We start from the raw sequence: 18783 nt of genomic DNA, 5'->3' as shown, positions 1-18783 counted from the left end.
GGATTGTGAAGCCAGGTTTGGGAACCACTGATCTAATCCCCTCTGTGCATTTTATGAATCAGGAAAGACAGGGAGGATCATTTGTCCAAAGCCACACAACCAGCCAAAGGCACAGGCCAGTGTCCCAGGAATGTTTGATCATGACAATGACGTGGGTTCCCAACCTCTGCCCACCCTTCATACAAAGACTTTTCCCTTAGAAGACCCTGCTAACTCATGGGCAGGAGAACAGGAAGAGAGAAGAAAACACCGTCTTTAATCAACCCACCTGCACAGAAACCAGGGCAACACTCCCTGCCTTGCAAGGTCCCAGTGAGACGAAAACCTGGTCTCCTTGAAAAAAAGAAACCATCTTATAAAAACAAAAGGCTTCAAAGCACCAGTGGCTAAACCTTCTGAGTAGAAAAGGGGTTCAGGGTGAGATGACAGCTGGGGGTGGGAGAAGAGAGGGCTGGAGGCAGGAGCTGGCCCAGGGGCAGAGCAGCAGCCAGGCCGGAGGGAACCGTCGCCCTCTGGAGCTGCACCTGTAGCAGATCAGGGCTGATCTCAGGTCCTGTAGTGACCAGAGAAATGCCCAGGGTAGGCTCTTCAGCACAGACCTGCCCATGAGATGTTGGGGTGGGGTCCGAGTTCAGGACATTTTGGCCTTAGACAGAAGGGGATGGCAGACCATAGCGTGGAGAGTGAGGAACGGTCACCATGGAGGGGCTCAGGTGTACGACCGTCTGTACTTCCACCTGGCTCCCCCGGGCCTCTCACCCTCCTTCCTAAGCCAGGGCCACTCCTGTTTCACAAACTGGAAGCTGAGGCCCGATCCTCCTGCCCTCGGATTCACCAGCCAGGGATGCAGGGTCGTCAGAGGTGTCTGAGGAGGGAGGTGAGGAGCCGGAGCTCTTACGGCGACTTGCTCTTAAGGAAGAGTGCTGGCCTCCAGACCCCTCTCCCCAGGGGCACCCCGCCCCCATTCTGCCCCTCCGGAACAACTTCTGGGGTTGTTAGAAGTTGCTTTTGGACACCGACGCAATCGTGAACGCTGGTGATCTTGCAGCACTGGTGACGGGGCAGCACGGATGAGCCCTTTTCCATGCTGGAGCCACTGGTCTTTCATCAGATGAAGTGGATGGTGTCCTTAGAGGCTGGCAAAGTTGCTGAGGGGGTGAGGGGTCATGGGTGCAGCAGCCTCAGGGACCTGGGAGGGAGTGGGGGAATGGGGTTGTGTCCCCCCTTTGCTAGAGAACGCTCAAAAGCTTTGCCAAGGGGGGGCAGAGGCCAAGTCTAAGAAGGCTTCCGTGTAGGTCAGGCTGAATGCAGGGCTCTGGGATCTGTCCATCCCATTTCCAACAAGAGAACGGGTATATTGCTTTAAGAGAGGCATTGGCGAGTGGTGGCGGTGGTATGAGAGAGTGGTGTATGCCATATGGGTTCTAGAGTGTCCAAGTTGGAAGGGCGCTTGGAAATGGAATTCAGAAACTGGACACTGGGTTTTGGAGTCCGAAACTATAGATGATATACTGTGTTCAAACCTGCCTCCACCAAAAGCCCAGCTGTGTGACCTCAAGCAAATCGCTTTACATCTCTGGGACTCAGTTTCCATATCTGCAAAATGGGGATTATAGCAAAATCCCAGTATAGTCCAGAGAATTGAGAGTCAAATGAAAAGGCTAGAAAGAACTCCATTTACTAAGGGATTATTTTAATTATTTGAGGTGAGAAGCTAAGGCCCAGAGAAGACAAGGGCTTTGCCAGATGTCACACAGAGTTAGTGATGGAGCTGAGATTAGAACCCAGGACTCCTCTTCTTCATTGTTCGGGGCAACTTTCCCCAGGGCTGGTGAATAAATGTGGCGAGATGGGGTGTGTGTGTCTCTCCTGCCCTTTCCCTCTGGACAGGGGACAGGATGCTGGGGGAAGAAGGGAGAAAGGGGAGGCTGGAGAAGGGCGGGGGGGTCTCCCGCACACGTCAAGGCTGAGATTAAAAAAAAAAAATACAAACCCCGCGATTCTCCCCGTCCCACCCGTCTCCCTGCCCCACCCCTCAAGTCCAGGCTGCTAAGGGCCAAGTCCAAGTCCGCTTCAGACCCAGATCCAACCGGCTCAGGCTGCAGTCAGTCAGTGAGCCGCCAGGGGGCGCGCCTGCCATTTTGGCCAGAGCTCGCGGCAGCGGCGATCAGTCTAGCCGCCGGGGTGGGCGTGGGACAAACGCTACCCAGACCTGCAAGAAACAAAAACCAATTAGGGAAGCGGACCACTGAATAGGGAGGCGAAGAGATCCGCCTGCCCTCTCCGCTCCCCCCTCCCCTTCTTTCTCCTACACTAATGCCGGGGTCCCTCTACCCGACACGGCTCCATGCCATGACCCACGTGTACAGAGGCTGCAGTTGTAAATGCGACGTCTTCTGGGGCGCCTGGTATCCGTAGGAGTCAAAACCGCCGATGAAATCGACTGCGGAAGGGGAGATGGGACGTGGTTAGAGAGATGGTCCTGTGGATAGGCGAGGTGATGGGAGGCTGGGTCTTGAAAGGGAGGAATCTGAGACCAGATCCGGGACAGGGCCTGAGGGGTTGAGCTTTGCTGTAACATCCTGAGGGATGGGCCAAGGCCTGAGATGGAGAGCTGGAGCGTAGATGTGGAGGCCTGTCGATGCGGAGGGCTGTCGTTTAAGGCAGAAGGCTGAGGGGTGGGAGTAGGGGAACTCGAGCAGAGAGGCGAGACCTTCCGAGGAGTTGGAGTGGGACGAACTGGGAATGGGTGGTGCTTGACTGGAGTGAGGCTGTGGACCCCTCCGAGGGGACAGGACGGGGCCTAAGGGGCGGGTAGTGGGCCAGTGCCTTGGCTTGGGCACCTGGACGTCTGGTCCTCATCCATAATGGGCCGGCTATGCAGATACCCACCCAGCCCAGTCTCTTCTTCCCCAGCCCCAAGAGGGACCCCTTAAGTGACCCAGGGCTCCCTCCCACTCGGGCCACTGTCCAGGGTGCTGACGGCGTGGGCTCCCCACTTCCCTAGGGGCTCCCCACTCACAGCTGTCCTCCTCTTCCAGGAATACTTTGCTCACGTAGCAGGCGAACACGAAGCCGAACAGCTGGGGGAGGACACAGCGCATCAGAGAGGGAGGAGTGGGAAGCTCTTTCTTCACCCCCTGCCTGGCCCTGCCCACCTGGCTGGAGGGGCCAAATGTGCTGAGAGGAAGGCAAACCCATAACAGCTTCCCAAGTTTAATGACTGCGCCTTAAACTTAATACACTTGGTTCTGTTCTCCGTTCTGGGTGTGACTTTGAACAAGTGATTATTCTACCTCTTTGTTTCCCCAGTTGGACCTGGGCGATATCTTCCTGTCTTGTTAAGAGGAAAGAGGGTTATGTAACTTTGTATGTGTTAGTGCCAAGGGCAGGGCTGGGATGGGCAGGGGGACAGAAACTCACAGCCAAGAAGATCTGCAGGGCACTGCTAAGTGCTTCAATGTAGGGGTAGTCAAGCAGGCAGCCGGTGACTGAGATGACATGGTGGTCCTCCAGGGCCAGGCGGGAGTTCAGGACAGGTGTCACCAGGCAGCCTGGCCCGTTCTCCATCCACCAGGAGCGATGCAGGGATGTGTTGAAGGTCATGATGAAGTCCCGGTCCTAGGGGCAGAGGGGCCTAGGATACTGAGCTGGGGGGAGGGTGAAGATCTTCCCCAGGTTCCAGGGGACCTTATATAAATGTCTACTTCATACCTGGGTTATAACAGCTTCCCTTCCTGGCTTGGTTTGTGAGAGGTATGGTCTGTATCTGCAAGTCTAAATTTAGCCAGTAGATGGCGCTAGATGATCATGCCGGGCTGCTACAGCCCCACAAGAGCCTCAGAATTTCAGGGTTGGAAAGGATATTAATGGTGACCGGTTCCCCCTTTCCAGCTATTAGTGAAATCCCCAATACAGACCTTCACAGCTCATTCAACCTCTTCACATTGCTCCCTGTGTGTGACCCTGGGCAAACCTCTCCTCTTCTTAGCCCTTGGTTTCCTCTTGAAATAGAGAAGGGGCTGACCTAGATCAGTTCTTACCCATGTGCGCATCTGTGTTTCTCAATCCATTCACTCATATGGTCCATTAACAAATATTCACTGCATACCGACTAGGTGCCAAGCACTGAGATGTGCAATCTCCCTCCACAACCACATGAAACTGGAGTTGCTATTAACTGCACTTACTAGATGAAACTGATGCTCAGAGAGGGTGAGCCACCTGCCCAGGGTCACACAGCTAGGAAATGTTTGAGCTGGGATTCAAATCTAGCAACAGTACGAAGCCAAGTGCTCTCATTCGTGTATTTTGCCTCCTTTCTATCTAAAACTCGGAGTTGTGCCCTCTGGATTTGTTCTTCCCCAAGTTAAATACTCCCACTTTCTTCAACAGTTCTCCATGTGACATGGTCTGTTCAGTTTTCCCAGAACAGACTCTACTACCTAGGTTCCTTCTCATCTGAAAAATTTCAATCAGAACTGGACTCAAATCTTCACGGTCTAAGCCATACAAAGCATGCTGCATTTTCACTTCTTTTGCACTGAGCATGTGTGAAGCCTAAGAGAAGTTTTCTGGGTCATGACATATTGATGGTTCTTCTGAGACTGTGATCAACTGGAACCCCAACCCATCTTCACTCAGACTGCCCTTCAGCTTCATCATTTGTTTTTGAGAAGTACAGAGGAGGCCAGAAATGAAAATGTAGGGGTGGAGGGGGAGCACAGATTACCCCAGTGTGTAGAGAGTGTTCTCTTTAGGGGATGACACCGCAGACCCACCACAGGAGCCCTCGGGGCAGGGGATGCCAGGCTTTGTCCTCTGACAACGCCAGGCCCGAGGCTTACCTGGGACAGCTGTCCAACCTCCAAGTAGAAGCAGATGATAAATGCATTCCAGCCAACCCAGAGCACCAGCCAGGCTGCGTACTGGGGAAAGAAGAGGGGGAGGGGTCAGGGCGGGGCCTGGGGGAGTGGGAAGGGGGCGGGTCAATGGACTAAAGAGACCTCTGCAGGGGAAACTATGACAATGCCTCACTCAGAGAGCACTTCTCAGTTTATAAATCATCTTACAACCAGGCTCCCTTACGAGAGCCCTGCAGGGAAAGCACCATCTTTCTCTTCAAAGCTAAGCTAAGGCTCAGAGAAGAGGTTTACGTTTTCCAAGATCACACAGCTAGGAAGAGGTAGGGCTGGCATGCAAACCCAAGTCCTCTGGTAGGTAATCCTATCCACTCTGTAGAGAACAGCAGACACTGGATGGCATCCTACGCATGGCCAAGAACTAGAGAGGAGCTCGAGGTTGCTGTTGTTTAGTTCCTAAGTCGTGTCCTTTTGTGACCCCATGGACTCTCTCCATGGGATTTTTCAAGAGTACTGGAGTGGGTTGCCATTTCCTCCTCCAGGGGATTTTCCCAGCCCAGGGATCAAACCCATATCTCTTACATATTCTGCATTAGCAGGTGGGTTCTTTGACCACTGAGCCACCTGGGAAGCCCAAGGAGCTGGATGATTTCCACCCAAATCCTATGCCTGTGATTCTGGTGGCAGCCTCCTGGCAGGCAGTGCTGTTTACAGAGGTGCCTGGGGCGTTCCTGAGGACTGGAGAAAAAGAGTCCTCTCAGATGAGGGAGCGATTTGGAAGGGCCCTGTTCACCTGGCTTCTGGAACTGAGCCTGCTGGAGGTGGGGAAACTCACCCTAGAATGAGGGTGAGTGGGCTTGGGGGTGGGAGGGGCATGAGATTACACGTCATCGGTATTTGAGGTGCTAGGCATTTATGAAGCAAACCTACCAAAGAGCCTTTTCCCTCAAGAGAGGTGTGTGAATGGGTCACTGAGGAAGAGCAGCAGACAAGGATGAGAACAGCTGAAAACAGGAGTCTGATCTTCAAGGACCAGGGCTTAGAAAGAGGAAGTAGGTGGAGGGAGCCAGGGACGCCATGTACTCCTGGGATTGGGCGCAGGAGGCGCTGGCCTCAGAATCACACGAGCCTCTCTGGACCACATGCTTGATGAATATCAAGGGACAAGAGCCAAGCCTTCCTGAAGCAGCTTGAGAAACCAGACGAGACCAAGTGCCTCCCTCACCCGGACCTCCTGGGGCAGCGTGGGGATGCGGCAGGAGCCTTCACTCTGGCAACGATGCTCTAACCCTGCCACTTATTAGCTGTGTGACTCAAGGAGTCCTCATCACCTTTCTGAGCCTCATTTCCTCATCTGGAAAATGGAGACAGTAAGATACACCTCACAGAGCTGTCGTAAAGGTAAGTAAAGCTAGTGAAACTCTTGGGATGTGCCTGGCACATGGGAAGATGAAGTATGAAAGTGAGAGTCACTCAGTCGTGGCCGACTCTTTGCGACCCCATGGACTGTCCATGGAATTCTCTAGGACAGAATACTGGACTGGGTAGCCTATCCCTTCTCCAGCGGATCTTCCCAACCCAGAAATCAAACCGGGATCTCCTGCATTGCAGGCGGATTCTTTACCAACTGAGCCGCCAGGGAAGCTCTGGCACATGGGAAGCACTCACTCAATGATGCATCTGGTTAATAGTTGGACTTTTCTGTAGAAAATTCTTTAGGAAAGTACTAATCTTGTCTCCACTGAGCAAAGAAGCATTGGGATTTGGATATCACCAGCCAGGCTGGAGCCAAGACTGAGGCAGGGGTCTAGGTGCCCGGGGTTGGGGGGCAGCTCTGGCTGGAGAATGAGGCGGGAATGGATGGGGATGAGAAAGAGGGGGTTGGTTTGGGGAGGGGCCGAGTGAGCCATACCAGAATGAGGTACCGGGAGCGGTACTGCACGGTGCCAAAGATGCCCAGGATAACTGCCATGATGTGCAGGAAGTTGGCTAGGATTGGAGCCCACTGGTAGCCCAGGAAGTCAAAGATCTGCCGCTCCAGCGCAGCCACCTGTGGGAAAGAGCAGGCTGAGGCCACGTCACCCCCTAAAGGAGGAAGACGGGGGCTCCTCCTCAACCTTGTGGAGCAGGGGACACCAGTTACCAGGGTGATGAGGCACCATGACCCAACTGTACACACGTCTCAAAGTCACCCCAGCCCTGTAGTACCCAAGGGGATTCTGGGAGGTGAGGACAAATTGGTGAGGATGAGAGAGGGATGGAGCCCTGGCGATCACTTTGGGGTGGGCTAATGGGAGACGGGAGCCAGGGTTCAGAACACCTTCCTCCCTGCCAAGAAGCCTCCCCGCCTGGCACCTGCAGCTTCCCTGGGGGGGTGGGTCTCAGTGGAGTCAGGATTCAGACTGGCTCCCCTAGCACTGGTCTGGGGATGAGCCATGGCCCTGGCGGACCCAGGGAAGCCTGCAGGCCTGAGTCTCCTCTTTGAAGGACCCCTCTCTGGAGGTTGTCTTGGCCTAGGGGATCCATGGGCTGCAGAGAAAGGGATTTGTTTTCCTTTTTCTCCTGCTCCCACACTAACTTGTGCTCCTTGGCAGTGCCTTCCCATGCTAATGCTTGTGTTCGGTGACATGACTTGCTTCATTCAGTGAGATTTGAGCAAAGAGGAAGAAGGTGAAAAAGCTTGAAAAACGCTGGTGCATTGGAGCTTGCCCACTTTTTACACTGATAACACAGAAAACAACTTTTGAAAGAGCTCAAGCTCACTTTCAGGAGGACAAGAAGGCACGGGGAAAAGAACCAAGGCAGCCCAGCCGACAGCACGCGAGTGAGACCATCTTAGACCACTCGGATGCTAGCCAACCCACCAACCGACCAAGGACGTGTCACTAGACCAAAGGACCGCCAGCTGACCCACAGAATCGTGAGCTGAATCAAGCAGCTGTTTTATTTTTGGTTTTTTATTACTGTTTTTAAATTATCAGCCACATTGTGCAGCTTGTGTGATCTTAGTTCCCCGAATCAGGGGTTGAACCTGGGCCCATGGCAGTCAAAGCCCTGAGTCCTAACCACTGGGCTGCCAGGGAGCTCCCTAAAATGGTTGTTTTTGCACCTCTACATTTTAGAGGGATTTATTATGCAGCAGGAGGTAACTGATATAGGACTCGATCAACAGTCCCTTTCCAGTAGCCCCCGATTCAACCTTTCAGCTGATACACTTAGGAACAAAGGTACCAAGGATACCAATGGTTACTGACCGTCCCACATGCCTTCTTCTGTGGACAGAACCTATCTCTTTGTTTTGGAAACTGCCTCCCAGACCCTCAGTCCATGTGTACTAATTTCTGCAGTGGGTTCAGGACCCAAGTCTAACTAAAGAGGCAGCACACAGTGATCTGCTCACGGCTGGGCACTCACTCTGCGCTCTGCCCCTGAGAGTTGCCTGGATATTTGCTGGGGCATCGGGACAGAGATGCTGCCTGTCCGCTGAGATACCTGGCTGGGTGTGGTGTCAGCTGAGAGCTCCTGGGGACTGTCTTTGCCACCACGCAGGGGACAGCCTGCTTGAGGAGGAAGCCAGAGCTAAGGGACAGAGAGTGAGGAAAGAAGAGTGAACACGCAAGGGGAGAGTCTGGGAGACCTTGTTCTGGGTCTGAGGATCTAGCCACAACTAAACAAATTCTCCCTTCTTGTACTGATTTCTGTCACTTATACCCAAGAGTCCTGACTACATAGAAGGAGAGAGAAGAGAGTCTGTCTAGGTAGGGAGAGATGATCCTAATAAAATAACATCCCAGAAGGCTTTTTCCTGGCCAGGAGGCAGGAGGAGGTGGAGGTGATGGTACCACACAGATGGTAAAGCTTGGGCAGAGGCCCAACCCTGGCATCCACTGACCTGGCACCGGCCTGCCTCTTGCTGGTGACTCCCCTCCCAGGGCTCTGCAGGCTGCAAAGAGCTTTCCAAGTTCATCTCTCATTGGATACTTCTTAGTAGAAAGGCACCGCTGAGATCATTAGCTCAGAGGAAAGCAGCAATGAGGCTCAGAGGAGGGGAAATGACTTGCCCAAGGTCACACAGCAGGTTGGTGGCAGAGCCAGGCAGACATTCTGCCTTTCTCTGCCTTCTGTCCCTTTTAGCACCAACACGCCACCTTTCCCGGTTGGCACTAGCTCAGGAGTTTAGACATGTGGTTTCTGGTTGAGGTTCTAACACTGACTCCTGGTTTACTTGGGCAGGCTACCTTCTCTGTGGGTCTTGGGCTCCTCTTTCATACACAGAAGCTGCCAGACTAAATAATATAAGGGCCCTTCTGGTCTTGAATCCAAAGCTCCTGCCCCAATTCTGTTCTCCTTTCTACCTTGACTCTGTGAGGCCCTGGGGAGCCCTGGTGGTTTGAGGTCCAGATGGGTGCTCTAGACTCAGCTGGCATGGGATCCTAGAAATGAGGTTGTGAGAGAGTTGCCCAGGCTCCTAGTGTAGCTGGGGAGACACCCTGCCTGGACACAACTGCCTAAACCTGACATCACCCCCACCCCCACCCTGGCCCTTGCTCAAAACCCTTGTGTTCTCAGGGACCTCACTGATGGAGTGAGAGGCAGTCAACTCAGGTTCAAAATGCAGTTTGCTGTGTGACTCAGGACAAATGAATTCCCCTCTCTGAGACTATTTCTTTAATTATAAATGGGGAAGACAGGAATTCCCCTAGGAAGTTGTGAGGATATGGAGACATCACATAAACTATTGGACTTGGTATAAGGTAGTTAATTAATAGAAGACCTCAGAGTCAAAGCTTCTTAGTTGGGCTTTGAAGGCTGCTAGGATTTGGCTCAATTCTTTATTCTGGGTCAGTTTCTGCCCCCAAGCAGCTGAAATAACAGTTGAGGTTCCACTATCATTTCCCTTTTCCTATACCCAAGTCCTCCTCATTTTTCAAAATATAGCACAATTTTCTCCTTCCCTAGCAAGACTTCCTGCTTGGCCCAGAGGGACCTCTCTTTCCACTGAATATGGAACACTAGCTGTTCGTGACACTCTGAGCCATCCTTGCAGCCTCCCATCCAACACTCACCCACTCATTCATCAAAACCCCATCCACATCCCTTTATTCATTCCTCCGACATCTGACATGCCCTCATGCATCCAGGGTCCATCATTTATTTATTCACAGAACGTTTAGTCTGCGTCAGGCCCCGTGCTGACGCTGGGATGCTGAAGTGAATATGTTGCAGTCCCTGCCCTTTGGGAACTCAGAGCCTAGGTGGGGAGATGGATGGAAAACCGGACAGTTACGAACCATTGTGATCAGCGTGATAACCCAGGCCTAAACGATGCTGCCTCTTCTGCCAAAGGTGAGTGCAGAGATCAACTTAAATAAATAAACATTTTAATTGACATTCTATATCTTATATATAATCCCAATTCTAAAGCTGTTGTTACTCCAGAACTCCTGCTTCCCCAGCACTGATATGTGGCTGATTAACAAGTAAAGATAAGAACAAAAAACAGGAGGCGTATCTCCCCAGCCTGGTTCCACCAGCTTAGAAACACTAGTCTGAGGACTGCAGTGGGTGTAAATCGTAACTGGCCTTGGAGTGTCCTTTTTCCTTTGATGAGAGGAGTTGTGTGGAGACAACAGCAACCTATCCCTTTGCAAAAAGTTCAAGTGCACAGGCAACAAGAGGGAAAAAATGACTTTGGGGAAATTTTGACCTGGTCAGCCTACAGGCCAGAGCAAGCTGGTTCCCTGGGTCTCTCTCCTCCGTGAGCTGGCACGAGGCTTCTGTGGGCAAGTGCTGCAGCCTCCTACCAGATTTCCTGGCAGAGGGAGGCGGCCGACCACCTCTGTGGAGTGCTTTTTCTAAAGCACAAAATCTGCTTGAGTCACTCTGTCGCCCATGCAGCCCAGAGAGCCTGGAGTAATCTCTCCGGCCTCTGGGTCAGGCAACTCACGGGTCACCCAGGACCCCAGACAAGCAGGATGAGTGGTAACTAGTCCCAGAAGGACAGAAGAAATCCAGACCCCACAGCCCTGACTGGATCTGTTATCGCCCACAGAGTAAGTCTCACTTTCCTGCCCGTCGGTCAGTCCTCTCTGCCCTTGATCTGAATGCGCCTCTGTGCCGCTTCCTGACCCAGACCTCCCCTGGCCCCCTTTCACGAGCCCTTCCACACCAGTGAGTGTCTCTCTGGCCTCAGTGCCTTTTCTAAGGGTTCCCCCACCTGCTACACCTTGCACCCAAGGACCCTGCTTCTCTGGAGTCTTCCCAGTGACTGTTTCTCTTCTCTCATCTCCTGTTCCTCGGGCCCAAAGGTGGGATCCTGGGGTCCCCACACTGCCTGGCAGAACTGTCCAGCCCTGTGGCTGTCCCACCCTCATCCACGGCTGGCTTCATCATCCACTCCAGGTCAGGTCCGTTCCTTGAAGATGATTCCTCGATCCCTGCATCACCCTAGTTGACTCTAACATCAGGTGGGGGCACCCCCTCCAGTACCCCAACGTCTCAGCCTCTTGGGTCCTCTCCCATGCCCCAGGCTTCCATTCTCCCTTGTCCACGGCCACCTCCTGGGCTGGGTCATCACCTGTGACTGCTATGCTTTCTAGTCACCGATTCCTGAGCCCCTCTCGGACCGCCTCGGCTTCTTTCCAGCAGCCTTCACGATGACGAGCCCAGCCCTCTCCTCGCTTCCATTCCCCACTTCACATCCCAAGTCATCCTGCTGGGATCACGGGACCCCTCACTTCACCATCAGCTTCACCTGCAACCCAGACTCTCATACTCCTCTGCCTTTTCATCACGAATGTCAGGAAAGCCCACTTCTGGATAAACCCAATTAATAGTTTTCTTAGTTCTTGAAAAGCAGCCAAGCATTGCTGCAGAGTCACTCCCCGGGGCAGACTGGGGCCCCTGGAGATCTGGAATCATCAACTCCAAGAAGCTCCCCGGGGAATCACTCTCCCTGATGATATTCAGGTCTTCTCGCTGTCCTCCACCTCCCGGGGGTCCTTCACCCCTGCTCTGGGTGAAGGCCTGGTCTCCTTCACCCCCATCTCCTACACTTGAGGCTCCACTCCTCCTCCCACCCAAGGCCAGTGCCTCCTCCTGCACTCCGAACTGTGTCCTCTACCTTCTCAGGAGCTCACATCATCCGCAATCTCTTCTCTTGTAAACTTAACTTCTTCCCCTGCCCGTAATCCTTCCCCCTGGCTCCTAAACATGCTCAAGCCTCTTCTATTAAAAAAAACAATAACCGCTTTTCCCCTCCAGCTAATGCCTTATCTATCCCAATGTTCTCACATCCAAAGTTGATTAAAGTTCTTCACATCCTTCCTGCCACTCACTCCCCCACCCACCTGCTATAACAATTTGTTTCTGGGAAATTAGGAGCAGAGCTGGGTTAGAACCCTGGTGCCACTGGTTTTGCTACAACTCTGGGCAAGTCACTGAACCTCTCTGTACCTCAGTTTCCTCAGCAACAAAATGGGTATGTTTCACAGTACCTCCCTCATCTGATCTTGAGGAGAGTCAGCACCATGTAAAATTATATTCCTTTGCAGAACTCCCCGCTCCTCGCCCCCTCCACCACTTAATTTTTTTTCCATGGCACTTTTCACTGACTAACATACTACTTACTTCTTATTTACCATCTCCTGCATTAGACAGCAAATTCCACGAGAGCGGGGATGTTCACTGCTGCATTTCCAGCAGTGAGAGCCATGCCTGGCATACACATCCTCCACTTCTCAGGCCTGACTGTGGTGCAGCCCAGCCTCTCTTCATACCCATGTGTCCCAGCAAATGCATACCTCCCATCAACTTCAGTCCTTTAAGCCTCCAGCCCCTTTATAACCAAGCACCCATTGGATGGTTCATCATGAACTTAATATGAGGTGTCCAGCTACATGAGCTAGAAAGTTAAGCTTTAGGTCCTAGACTCTTGCTCACTTGATGCCCAGTCATCAAGTCCCGGTACTTTGATCTGAATCTCTCACTTTTGGCCATTTTCCTCCCTCTACCCTCTCTCACCTGGCCGATTGCAATACCAGCCCCCAGGCCACTTCAAGCCTAACCCACCCCTCTTTCCAGAGTGAAGTCTCCACCAGGCTCCCCTGCTGCCCCTCCCCCAGCCTTGAGCTCCCCACCCCCATCCCTGATTATTTATTTATCGGGTAGCTGCCAGCTGAGGGGGATGCAGTTGCCATGGTAACCTTCAGCCCTGAGTCAGGGCTGCCTCTGTTCTCAGTAGGATGCTCTTGTCTGTCTAGACGCCAACCCCAGGAGCCCAGCACCAGGTGGGGGGTTGGGGGTTGAGGGGTGAAGAATGAATAATGCAGATGGGCCCACCCCAGCCCCAGGAAACTAGCTGGGGGAGAGGGCTAAGCCTGGGGCCTCAGAACCCCATCAGAAGCCTCTTGTGCCCAAGCCCTTGCCAGCCAGTTCTGCAAGTCAACTACTTTTTGCCCCAAATTCTAGCCATGTCGCCAGGGGACTTAGATACAGAAGTCAGGTTGTCTAGGAAAACAATGAGGAAGGGGACCCTGAAGTTTCTGGAGAATAGTTTGGTCCAACCTGGTCTCCTTTACTGACATCACATTATTAATTTTTTTCCTTTATTGGCTTTAGTTCACAGAGATCCTAAGGCGAGAAAAGCTCGCCACTGGGGGCTCTAGGTAGACCAGAGCTCCACTCCCAGATCAGCCCCTGACTCACTGTGTGGCCTTGGGCAAGTTACTCCCCCTTTCTGAGCCAGCCTGTTTGCTCACCGGAAAAATGCCCTGAGGATTCCGGACAGTGCATGTGAAGCTCTAGAGCGGGTGCCTGGCACACAGTTGGTGCTTAGGACACGGCAGCAACCTCAGATGCATCCCCAAACTGAAGCCCCCCGCTTTCCCAATGGATTTCTGAGGCAGCTGACAAAATTAAAGTCGACTCAGCTCCTCATCCGTGAAATGAGGTAGTGGGGCTGAAGCCACAGATGGCAGAGCTGGAAGGACCCCTGGAGACCCGCTGGTCCAAGCCCTCATTAGAGAGGGGAGCAAACTGACAGCAGAGAAGGGCAGTGACTTGTCTAAGGGGAGGGTCTTCTCTCTTTCTCTGAGCTCAGAGCTCAGGGATGGACCCCCTTTCTAGGGTCCATCTGGCGTCCATAGCCATTTGAGCATGAGTCAAAATAAACACCCAGCAAGAGATTAAAGAGTACAGTCAACGGAGACTAGGTAGCCTCTGGCAGGGTCAGGGAAGATGGGCCTAAAAGGGACTCAATTCATCCGACAAGCATTTCTTGAGCACCTACTATGTGCCAGGCACAATGTGGGGTATATGGTGATAAGCAAGCCAGTGTGGCTTTGGCCACAGAGAATTCAAGCCTAGAGACCAAATGCCACAGTCCTCTGGGAGCCGAGGATGGAGGCTTCTCTGCCTGGTTTCCCACTCACTGTGTGTAGTGACTTGTGGGGAATTCCTCCTACCGCAACACACACACTCTCTCTCTCCCTTTCTTTGCAAGGGCTCTCGCAGCCCTTCTGCCTCTCTCTGGCCCAGCCTGGATCCTCCTGGAAAATGTCCAAGGCTATCACTGTTAAGTGAAAAGAAAAAAAAGAAAAAAAAAGCTGCAGAACAATATGATTCCATTTATGTTTAAAAGAAAAAAAAAAAAAAAAAAGACAGATACAAGATGTGTGTGACTGTAAATGCCGAACGGAGGGCCAGGGAAACATACAACAAATGGTTATGAGAAGTTCTCCCTAGGGAGCGGGAAACGGGAGACTTCTGCTTTTAAATACACAATACTTTTGGATTTCTGAGATGTTTTACAACAAACCTACACTTTTTTTTAAAAGTTAAGAGAAAATGTTGTAAGATGTTGTTGATTCATCGCAAGACTATGTGGAAGAGCAGCTGGGTGGCTCAGGATCTGAGATCTCCTGTGATGGGAACGTGCTTTGGGACCAAGGGCAAAACTCCTCTGGGCCTCAGTGTTCTCATCTGCACTATGGGGGCCACTCCAGCTCCAGGTTACTATCTAGGCCTGCTGTTGCTGCAGCCTACCTGCCTGCAGGGCGACTGGCCTTGGGATCCTGGGACTTCTGGTTCTGCCAGTCCCTGGTTCAACCTGTCTCTCTAGGTTCTGCCTGGGTCATCACAGCCCTGCCTCCCCTTGCCTGACTATACTCAGACCCATCACCACCCCTTCTCGAGGTGCCAGCAGCCCTCTCCCCAGAGCCCTAGTGTGGCCACCTTGATATGAAGGTTCCCCTCCTACACGGCAGGCTCAGAGCAGTCTTCTTGAGTCTCCCCAAGTGTCTCAGACAGGATGTGGCAGAGCTAAGATCTGAGTTCTTATCTCCACTGCTCTTCCTACCTGCCAGACATCTCTCCAGACAGCCAAGGTGATATGAAGGGACAGAGCAGAGGTGGGGACAGAATCTGCTCTGCTCTGATGAGCCACCCAGCCCAGCCTCCCATGGGCAGAGAAGTAACAGCTGATGTTTATTAACCTCCAACCAGCACCAGGCACTGTTCTGAGCACTTCAAATCTGCTCATTCATTCATTCTGCCAACAGTTCCTGAGTGTCTTTTGTGGGCTTAGTGCTGACAGCTCAGTGGTTGAGTCCACAGGGCCCAGTTCCTTTCCTCACTGGATGAGAAACCTTCCCCTCCTCAGGACAGATGCCAGAACACCCGGCCCAGGCCAGGGAGCAAGGGAAGCCGGAGGGGGCAAGAAGAGAAGAAGCTCTTTCCCACAAGAAAACCAGGGACTTCGCCGGTGGTCCAGGGGTTAGGACTCTGCACTTTCACAGCCAAGGGCCCAGGTTCAGTCCCTGATTGGGGAACTAAGAGCCCAGGAGCTGTGCAGTGAGGATGGAAAAACAAAACAAAATACAAAGAAAGACCCACCAAGACTAAGCTAACCTCTCCCAGTGGGCCTTGGAATTGTACAGCCACTTACTGAGTACCTACTGCATACTGCCCCTCATACTCCAGTCACATTGCTCTCTATACTTTTTTTGGGTGTGCCAAATGGCTTGCAGGCCAGTGCAGAGTCCTAACCCCTGACCAGTTGGGAAGTCCCAGGTCACATCTCTTAATCTGACCTCTACTGATAGATGAGGAAACTGAGGCTCAGGGAAGCCAAGGGGCTTACCCAGGGTCACACAGAAGAGCTGATTCTACAAATGTCTGCTGGGGCAGAGCCCTTACAGAACCCCACCACGTGGTTCTTGGAGACTGGGAGACTCACCCCTACAACCCTGCGCCTTCTGCTCTCTAGGGGTAACCTCCTTCCTCCCACCACCCCCGTGCTGCGCCCTCTTCCTCAGGACAGCTCCCCAGTCTCCTAGCCCTCAGACTGCCATCTGTCTGTCTTCATACCCACCCGCTGTGGCCCAGCCCCCTACCTCATCCGGGCCTGGAGGAGCCAGGGAGCAGCTGGTCACTACCTTCCACATAATTAGCCCTCGGAGACCACACTTAGAGCTGTTAGAGAGGCCCTGGACTGTCTCAGTGGGCTGATCTGGCCAGTCCTGGTCTATCCTGAGGCAGTGACTGGGGCTTGGCCTCTGTCTCCATGGCAACCCCATCCCTTCATCCCGGTGACTGCTGACCTGTCCCCAGCTGGGGGGCTCCTCAGGCCCTTTCTGGGCAGATCTATCCCCCTATACCTCTGAGCCGGCAGCTCCATAAGAACAACAGGCCTTGAAGAGGCCTAATTAGCATACATCTACATTAATTTGCATAACCATTGGGCCTAGCAGCCCAGGGTGATACAAAGGTCAGTCTAAAATCAAAGGGTCCTTCTATCTCATGGGACGCCTAACTCCTCATTGACCATCTAGTCCAAACTCGCAGGCCCCAGAGTGGGAGGCGGTGTGGACAGCACAGAGAAGGACCTTCAGACCAGTGACTCAGTCTTCTCCTCTGTAGAATGGGCACAAGGTGCCAACTTGACAGCAGTGTTGAGCAAATCAAGGGGTATTCTAGATTCCCAGTGGTAAAGAACCCACCTGCCAGTGCAAAAGATGTAAGAGATGTGGGTTCAACCCCTGGATGGGGAAGATCCCCTGGAGGACAGCATGGCAACCAACTCCAGTATTCTTGCCTGCAGAATCCCAGGACAGAAGAGACTGGCAGACTACAGTCCAAAGGGTCGAAAAGAGTCGGACACAACTGCACACACATTTGTAAATTCATTCCCAAGTCCAAGTCTTGCCCCACACCTCCAACTTCCAATCTCCAGTCTTGACACTCTGCTTTCTGCTTGTGGGCATACCCTTCTTTCAGGCCCAGAAAAGCCCAAGAGCCTGCCCTCTCCACCCCTAATTTCTGGGTCTTGGCAAGAGTGAATTAGACACTGTAGGCTACCAGATCTGGCCTTTCAGCAACAACACCTCTGGGCTTTGACCTGGTTGGTGCACAGCTGGGAAGGAGGGCAGCGGAGGGCATCTGGCCTGGCCCGGGCCCTGGCACCACCACTTCAGTGTACCCTTGGGAAAACCATGCAAGGCAGTTCAGGGCATGCTCTGGAGCCACACTGCTTGGGTTTATCTGCCATGTGAGCCTGAGTCTCCCCATCTGTAAAATGGGGATACCGAGTCTCTGCACTTCTTGGACTTGTGAAAATGAAATGAGATAATGTATGTCAAGTGCTGGATAATCAGCACTCTGTAAATGTTAACTATTATTATTAAAATAATGACAGTAATAAGAAAGAGACTTAAGACCATGTGGAGGGTTAAAGAAGGGTTTACAGAGGAGGTGATACTTAAATTCGGCCTTGGACTTCCCTGGTGGTCCCGTGGTGCCAGTTTGATTCCTGGTTCGGGAAGAACCCACAAGCCCAGGCACCACAACTTAGAGTAGCCCTAGCTTGCCACAACCAAAGAAAGCCTTCGCACAGCAACAAAGATCCAGCACAGCCAAAAATAAAATACATTAAAAAAAAAATGGCCTTGGACTTGAAAAAAAAAAAAAAAAAGCTGCATATCCTCTGGATGTCCCTCAAAAGGACACACAGTAAATTATGACATCTCCCTAAGATGAATCCAACACAGACATTACAATAGGGTGTGGAAAGAGGGTCAAGCTGTGTGGTGTGAAAGGCTGCAGGACCACCTGAGAAGTATGATCCTTTTTCTCTTTCTTTTGGCTGTGCCGAGAGGCATGAGAGATCTTAGTTCCCGACCAGGGATCAAACCTGTACCCCCTGCAGTGGAAGCGCAGAGGCCTAACCACTGAACCACCAGGGAATTCCCAGCAGGATCAAAATTTCATGCAGAAGAAAGAAAAAGAATCATCAAGCTGTTAACTTTGGAGACTGGAACTGGAGGGGGGCTCTTTGAAGTCCACTAGCGAGATTTCTATAAGGTTGCTACATTGATGAGCAATGCTTTTATAAGACAACAAAATAAAAAAGAAATTACCAGGGGATGAATGAGCATGGGCAAAACCCCCCGAGGTGTGGGTGGGGTGATCAACCATCCCGACTGGCCTTGGGCTGTGGAGTTTCTCCAGGTCCAGCACTTGAAGGGATAAACCCCAAAGTCCCAGGCAAACTGGGAGGAGTTAGTCACCCCAGATGTGGCAGGGTGTGGTCCACTTGGGGGCCTGGAGCAGCTCCGCATGGGTGAAGTGAGAGTGGCAGGGTGGGGACGCCTGCAGCTGGGCCTCAGACCCAGAGCTTTATCCCACTGGCCCCAGGAGCCAAGGAAGGTTTGAGTAGGGTTAGCCAGGGCTTCCTTGGTGGCTCAGATGGTAAAGAATCTGCCTGCAATGCTGGAGACTCGGGTTTGATCCCTGGATCGGGAAGATCCCCTGGAAAGGGGAATGGCAACCCACTCCAGAATTCTTGCCTGGAGGATTCCATGGACAGAGGTAGAATCCATGGATGGATGCCTCAAGCACGGGGCTCCCTGACTGGGGAAGGGGG

General features: G+C 52.5%; 1 protein-coding gene across 5 annotated transcripts in view; it reads right to left on the bottom strand.

Annotated features, from left to right (window-relative positions):
* Nucleotides 1-235: 235 nt before the first annotated feature.
* NKAIN1 (sodium/potassium transporting ATPase interacting 1) overlaps nt 236-18783 on the bottom strand; it is a 45981-nt gene continuing 27433 nt past the window's right edge. For 2 of the 5 annotated variants that reach the window (XM_042245029.2, XM_027965385.3), the window contains 6 exons: nt 6775-6912; nt 4848-4928; nt 3424-3621; nt 3023-3083; nt 2313-2443; nt 236-2212 (listed from right to left, as the gene is read on the bottom strand). In XM_042245029.2, coding sequence (XP_042100963.1) covers nt 2331-2443; nt 3023-3083; nt 3424-3621; nt 4848-4928; nt 6775-6912 — 591 coding nt within the window. In that variant the 3' untranslated portion in view covers nt 236-2212; nt 2313-2330. Of the gene's footprint in view, nt 2213-2312; nt 2444-3022; nt 3084-3423; nt 3638-4847; nt 4930-6774; nt 6913-18783 lie in introns of those variants that run through there. The other 3 variants (XM_042245030.2, XM_060410610.1, XM_042245031.1) reach the window with 3 other exon arrangements.

This window comes from Ovis aries, chromosome 2 (genome assembly GCF_016772045.2).
Source record: "Ovis aries strain OAR_USU_Benz2616 breed Rambouillet chromosome 2, ARS-UI_Ramb_v3.0, whole genome shotgun sequence".
Classification (NCBI taxonomy): Eukaryota; Metazoa; Chordata; class Mammalia; order Artiodactyla; family Bovidae; genus Ovis; species Ovis aries.
This window is presented reverse-complemented; position numbering and strand designations above follow the sequence as displayed.